Here is a 7,314-nt window from a genome sequence, read left to right on the forward strand (position 1 = left end):
TTGATATTATTTTTCTGAAATGGTGTGTTACATTTATGCCACATGTAAGACACACAGCGTCCAAATAGTTCAACTTTTGTCTCATCAGGCCATAGAATATTCTCCCAAAAATCTTGGGATTCATTCAGATGTTTTTTGGCAATAGTAAGTTGGGCCTTTTTCCTTTTTTTGTCAGCAGTGGTTTTCACCTTGGAACTGTGCCACGGCTTCCCTTTTTGCACAATCTCTTCCTTATTGTTACATCATGAAGACTGACCTTGACTGAGACAAGGGAGGACTGCAGTTCTTTAGATGTTGTCCTGGGTTCCTTTGTGACCTCCTGGATGAGCTGTTGCTGTGCTCTTGGAGCCACTCCTGGGAAGGTTCACCAGAGTTCCATGTTTTCTCCGTTTGAGGACAATGGCTCTCGCTGTGGTTCACTGGAATCCTAAAGCTTTAGAAATGGCCCTGTAACCCTTTCCAGACTGATAGTCAAATACTTTGGATTGTGTCATTTTGTTGCAGTTTTTGAGATCTTTTGGCCGACTTCATTTAGTCAGACAGGTTCTGTTTAAGTGGTTTCTTCAATGAACTGGTCTGGAGGTAACTAGGCTTGGGTGTGGTTAGTGAAAATGACCCCAAAAATGTGGTTAGCCACAGTTAATTGATGATTTAACAAGGGGGGCTTTAGTTTTTCACACAGGGACAGGTAGCTTTGGAAAAAAAATTTCCCCCTTGATAAACAAAATCACTATTTAAAAACTGCATTTCATATTTACTTGGGTTATCTTGATCTGATATTTACATTCGTTTGATCTTAAACATGTGGAAAAATCTACGAATTTTAGAAGGGTGCCAATACTTTTTCATGGCACTGTACAAGCCTTTCAGCTCAAACATTTAAGATATTACATTTTAACATTTCAATTTGTAATCCTTTTTATCAACCTGTCCAGCTGTATTTATGATTTAAAAGTGAATTCCATGTGCATGCATGCTATTAACGACGCAAGCACGGTTCAAATGTGTAGGAAGTTTCAACATCCCACATATGACAAAAGCCACCAAACGGTTGTCAAATTCACTAAGGCGTGTGTGCTTGCGTACGTGTCACATCTTGTGAATACAGCACAATGCTGCCAAGTGTTAAATGTCTGAATCTATCATCAGCGGTTGACACACCTTTATTGAGCATTGTTACAAATTACTTCACACCCTCATGTTACCAAGTTTAACTATGCTAATAATTAATTGGGAGCAGTGACATTTTCATGCAGTTATAAAGATGGTATGACAAATGGTTAGCTAAGCGTGTGTTTTAACAACAACCCAATGTTGAGTGATGCACTGTCGGGGCAAAGGTCTTGTGACACACCACTTTATAATTTAATTAATAACTTTGTTCCCACTAAATCAATTCTTCATTATACCAAGACGGCTGGTATTTTATGTTCATGGTGTAGTGGGTTGGGGGACTGTCCTTTTGTTTTTTCCGAGTGTCCCCGCAGGGTATGAAGCAAGGTCCACAAAGAAATGGTTGGTCGCATTAGGTGTGAAATAACTTGACAAGCCTGCTCAGTTTTTTGTTTTTGGTTTTTTGCCTTTCCGATATCGGTCCTGCCCCCTTGTGGGAGTTGTCAAGCTCTTTAGTGAATCTGGTCTCCTGTTTCCATTGCAGGCTTTCATCAACACAGCCAAGGAGATTTATGAGAAGATCCAAGAAGGTGTTTTTGATATCAACAATGAGGTGAGACACACTGTTCACTTTTTTGCCATGTTCCCCTCCTTATAAGGAGTTCCCATTTGCCCATTTGAGGTTTTCCGCTGCTGTGTGGTTGGCATGCTCGTTTTCTTCACCTGGAGGCAACTTCTCCTTTTCTTCCTTGAGCATGTACCAAGCCAAACTCCCTACGTTCCGTCTCTCTCCTCCTCCGCTTTCCCATTTTACTCGCTTGATTCTTGAGATTTCTCTCTCTTTCTCAGCAGTTTGCCAGCTCATAAATTCCTCCCACCCAACAAGGTCTCAGTCATTCACAAGAAAACAAACATTCATCCAGCCAGCCAGCGAGCCAGTTTGCCATCATCTAGTCAAACAGATGGTTATCTTTGTTGTGGAACAGTTGTCCAGACAGGAATGTTGGTATGTGTAATCCAGGAAAATCTGAAACTTGTGTGCAAAAATACCTTGGCAAGACTTTTCATGTACTTTACAAGAGGATATGCGATAAAACTATTACTCAATGTTCTCGGTGTAATCACTGGTACTGCATTTTATTAGTTGTAGGTGTGACATTTCTCTGTCGCTTGCCAATTCGTATAATAGTTGAGTTGGACCTGAAGAAGATTACCAGTTAACAGAACAAACTGTTATTTAACCACTGCTGCCTTTTATGATTGTCACCCAAATCAGATGACCATAGCATAACTTGATATTAAATGCATTGGAAGCAGTCAGTAGCAAGTAAGATACATACTTTTCAGCTGAGCTGTAAAATTTCGAGTTACATTGCAAAATGATCAACATTACAAATGTTCATTTATAGTTTGTTTGAGGGTGGGGTCACAGTTAACCCCCACTATTAGGACCAAGCTAACCTGCCACGGTTAGAGGAAATCCTCGAGCAATTAAGTCCCCACCCCAAAACAAAGGTTTAGAATTGCCTATAGATACCCGAAGATGGTGGCAAAGTGTCTAAATGAAGCTCCTCAACACACTTCAACCTTGGCACCAAGATGCAACAAGATGGCCACAAAGCAATAGGTTTATTGCTTTTGCCTGAGTACAAAAACAGCGACTAGGTTAGGATCGGGGGAAAAAAAGAGAGAGTGAATTTGCAAATACTGAACCGCAAATAAATGGGGATTAACCGTATTATGATTGAGGCAAATTGGAGCGAGCCACTTGGCTGGACTAGCTGAGGTGCTGTTGTTCCATTCTCAATGGTCAGTGACAGAATGTAGTCAAATGGCCAATACATCACCGTGTCGTTGTGTGACATTGTTTCACAAAGACCTTATGGACCTTCATGTATGCATGCTGGTTTATGCTTTCAGGAACGTCAAATTCACACCTGATCGTGTCCATGTCGTCACATCATGAGAATTGTTCTCAGGCGTTTGGCTCAGTGGGATCTTTGTACTGTACTTGCCAAAAATCCATGTGAACATGCCCATTAATGTAGAAAGAACATATTGTATCTCGACACAAAATATGTGCCAGTCTGCGCCCATGTCCACATATCGTGTACCAGCCAACCAGTAAGTCCAAGTGTTAGTCAGTTAGCCAGCCGTGAGTGGTTTTGTTAGGAACAGCAAGATGGAATGAAGGCAGGCTAGCCGGCCAAGCCACATCAGCTGATGGACTGAGAGAGGGGGGGGGGGGGGAGAGAGAGAGAGGGAAGCCCCACCAGAAATGTTGGCAGCCACTATGAGAAAACACTCAAACGCACATGGCCTTAGCTCAATAAACGTGATTTAAAGGCATACAGTGTTTCCCAGAGGCTCGACTGCTACTGAATCTAGGAGGGTGAGTTACGCTGTGAAGGAGGGAGATAAATATATACAGAAGGAGAGAGCCAGCCAGCCACACAAAGAGGGAAGGTCGGCACGATCATGGTAGGTGGAGGGGGGCTTCAATTGAACAGATGAGAGAGAGAGAGAGACATGAAAGAGCTGTGTCTCTCTGCCGTCCACCCACCTGCCTCTCTCTCGCTCGCTACGGTTGTCTTTTTATTAGTGCCATTCATTTCTCATCGTATCCTTGAGAGTTTATTTCCTCTGCAGCACCTGTTGCTCCTTCTGTACTGTGATCTAAGAGGAGACCCTGCAGTCGCTGTGTAGTGTTAATCTCACCATAAAAGCAATGACACACTCAATTGACAAGCTTGGTATTTTTTTCCCCCTCTGTATTTGATGGTGCTTTGTTTATGCCAGTGTTTTTTGTTTTACTTTGTGCACATGGAAACATTTACGTGACCAAAAACCCAATAAGTGGCCCAATTAGCTGGTGGCAATGCATAATTTTAAGGCAGTGCCACATGCGATGCCGCTATTTTCATTTTTAGATTTTAAACCTGATGATTGTTCGTTTATATGTGCCCTGCGATTGGCTGCCGACCAGTTCAGGGCGTACCCCGCCTCTTGCCCAGAGTCAGCTGGGATAGGCTCCACCACTCCTGTGACCCTAGTGAGGATAAGTGGTACGGAAAATGGATGGATGGATATTGCAGTTCATGCCCGGTACACGCGCAAAGACAATTGGGCTGCTTTTGTCCCGATTTTGTCTGAGGACGTAAAAACACTTATGATCTTATAAGATCATACCTAGGTCTGAGACTGATCGGGACAGACAGTCTTAAATATTGAATGTGTTCAATATTTATGACCAAACATCTTCAAGTGTATGGGGAAATCTGACTATCTCATGTGAGTCGTGACACTGTAAATTGTGATGTGAAAAGGAATGTGGCCAATCAAGAAGTGCCCTGACTGAGGAACAAGTGGCTGTAAATAAAAACAAACCTCTCCTACCCGATGTTGATTTTTTTTTTTTTTTTTTTTTTTTGTATTTTTAAAGTGGGTTCTCCATACGGCAAGAAGTACCATGACCAGCCCAGTCGTTGATGTAAGGGTGATGTCATGCTAGTGTTAACTTATTCTATTGCTACGTGCAAGTCTCCATTTTGCCGCAGTGTTCCCAACAGTTATATCATACTGGTGCTTTGATGTTTACTTATTTATTATTTTTTTTCAGGGGCCATCATGCTGTGATGTTATTTTTAATTCCTGCTGTCTCCATTCAGGCTAACGGTATAAAGATTGGACCTCAGCACCCTACCACCAACTCAACACTGCCCGGTAGCCAGGGAGGCCAACAGGCTGGAGGTGGCTGCTGCTGAAGGCCCCAAAACAGACCTCTTCGTCCTCCTCCTTTAACCCCTGAGCCCTCTCCAACCACTCCCCACCCCTTGCATTTCTGCAGAACTGTGCAGGCTCGGTATCAGTTTAACCTGTCTCTCTCCATCATGTCATCCATCCATCCATCCAGCCATCCCATGTCTTCCTTGTCTCTTTCTCTCAGACCAGTATCTTTTTTTTGTTTTTTTGCTAAATCATACCTGAGTGTCTCGTGGCAGCATCCGGTGAGCTCAACCCTTTTAAGAAAGGTGTCAGCTTTACCTCACTAAATTCTGAAGTTCACATTTTCCTTGAGAAGATGTATTGGTTTTAACTGTATTCGTTTTAAATTTGACACCAAGGGGATGATGATGATGATGGTGATGATGATGTTAAGCTCGAGTGGTGGTGATGGTAGTGAATTTCTCCAGACCTGTGGGTAGAGTTAAAAAAATAATAATAATAAATAAACACACACACACAATCTGACACTGACTGACTGTATGAAATAATAAACCATGTGTTGCCTATAGAAACACATCTCCAGCATGTTTTTAAAGAAAACAACGCAGCACATTGTAGCAAGGCATGTTTGTACATGTAGTGCCTGCGTGTATAGGGACGATATAGGCATTCCAATGAAGTCAGTCTTTTACGTCACAAACCTCTGCTCATAAAAGTAACCCCCCCCCCCACACACACACACACACACACACTCACACTCTTTGTCTTCATGCCAACTTGCAGGTGTACTATATTGAATGAACACTAAACAATTTTCTGTCTGTTTTAAATAGTCCTGGGGAGAGATTAACTGACCAAACCGTCTAGTGTCAGAATGAAGCCTTTTGGAATGGTAGAAAAATTAAGGTTCAAGAAATGTCAAGGGGGATATTGAGAAGTGGCTGTCAACATGAAGTTTAGAAATAAAGAAAAAAAAAAAATAAAGGAAATGATTGGAAATGTTTTGTTAACTATTTATCGGGCGCTCTTCTTTGTATATATGGCTCACTAGATTTCTGTGGCTTCGGCTGTTAAAAGAGTGAAACTTGGCAAGTTGTGGTCTTCACCGGGGCTTTATAAGAATGCAAGAGAGAGAGAGAGAGACAAGAGACCGAGACCCCTTTTTGTACCTTCAAGCAGCATTTAAACAATTCTCATTTAAAACCAAGTTCTCACCAACCCTGTAGAAAGGGGTTGGTGGTGCTCTTTTCCTTTAAATGACAAATGTGAATGATGACAGGCTGTTAACAAGAACTTGTAGAGTCCCTGCTGGAGAATCGACTCAAATGTCAAGGCTTCCTTTTAAGCAAGCCATGACTCCCACCACTACATGAAATAGTTGGCAGAACCATAACGTTTTGTTTGACTGCTGCAATGTTTCTTTGCTTTGCAATGGGCATCATTTTACTGTTTTGATCATTGTTTACCTATTCTGTTCATATTTCCCCATGCATCCCTACTGCGCACCGCTCTTTCTCTGACTGTGTGGTAACAGTTGTGTTTTTATTGCCAAAACAGCATGTTTACCTGTGTTTCGTTCAATAAAGTGGGCGGCGAAAATCTCTCCATGATGATGTGACATCAGGATCAGCTGTCTGCCTTAACGCTACCCGCTGGAGAGATTTGGACAGTTGCTAAAACAAATTGGCTGCAAACATGCTTTACCACAAACTTGCTGTATACTCATGTATTACATTAGATGCACATTGTGTGGAGTTTTGGGGCGTTTCATTTAAATTCTCGTAAATTACTTTCCTACCCATTCCCTGTGCGCGCACACATGCCCCATGTACAATATATAATGAATACATATTCTGTCTAACCAGTGTTTTAACTATAGATGTGGGGAGCTTGTTTTTTTTTTTTTTTTTTGTCATTTTAGATATATATCAGACAGATATTAATTAAGTCAGTTGAGGATTATACTTTGTAAAGCAACGCGTGTGTCTGTGTGTATGTGTGTGTGGACAGACAGGCCGACAGTGGTTACAGGGGGAGGATCAAGCCAAACCTGATGCATCTATTTAGCTATGGATTGATCTATCTTATCTGTCCCCCTTCCTAGCCCCTCTCAGTCTTAATTTTCCTGTCTTTCTTCCCACCCCCCCCCCCCCCCCCGCTCCCCAAAAAAGTTATTTGTTGTGTTTGTTCTTTGAAAGAAAATTTAGAAAAATAAGAAAAAAAAAAGAATGCTATCACAATAAACTAATAAAACATTCTAAACTCAACATGTCACTTTAATTATGTAAAGATAGTGTTTTTTTAAAAATATTTGGTTTTTACTGTATCTGTAACTCTTGCTATTTATTGTCACTGATTATTTTATTGGTGTTTGCTTTTTAGCGTCGTTCAACAATTAGGGGGAAACGCTTCCATTGAAGGGCAGCACTGTCTGGTAGCGTTTAGCATATTTTCCTCACAGTCGAGAGGTCCTGG

At 41.6% G+C, this 7,314-nt stretch overlaps 1 protein-coding gene across 3 annotated transcripts in view; it reads left to right on the plus strand.

Annotated features, from left to right (window-relative positions):
• The window catches only part of rab2a (RAB2A, member RAS oncogene family), a 31,914-nt gene extending 24,808 nt beyond the window's left edge, over nt 1–7,106 (plus strand). For all 3 annotated transcript variants that reach the window (XM_061796406.1, XM_061796407.1, XM_061796408.1), the window contains 2 exons: nt 1,658–1,726; nt 4,782–7,106. In XM_061796406.1, the coding sequence (XP_061652390.1) occupies nt 1,658–1,726; nt 4,782–4,877 (165 nt within the window). In that variant the 3' untranslated portion in view covers nt 4,878–7,106. The remainder of the gene's footprint in view (nt 1–1,657; nt 1,727–4,781) is intronic.
• The last annotated feature ends 208 nt before the right edge of the window (nt 7,107–7,314 follow it).

Source organism: Phyllopteryx taeniolatus, chromosome 14 (assembly GCF_024500385.1).
Source record: "Phyllopteryx taeniolatus isolate TA_2022b chromosome 14, UOR_Ptae_1.2, whole genome shotgun sequence".
Lineage (NCBI taxonomy): Eukaryota > Metazoa > Chordata > Actinopteri > Syngnathiformes > Syngnathidae > Phyllopteryx > Phyllopteryx taeniolatus.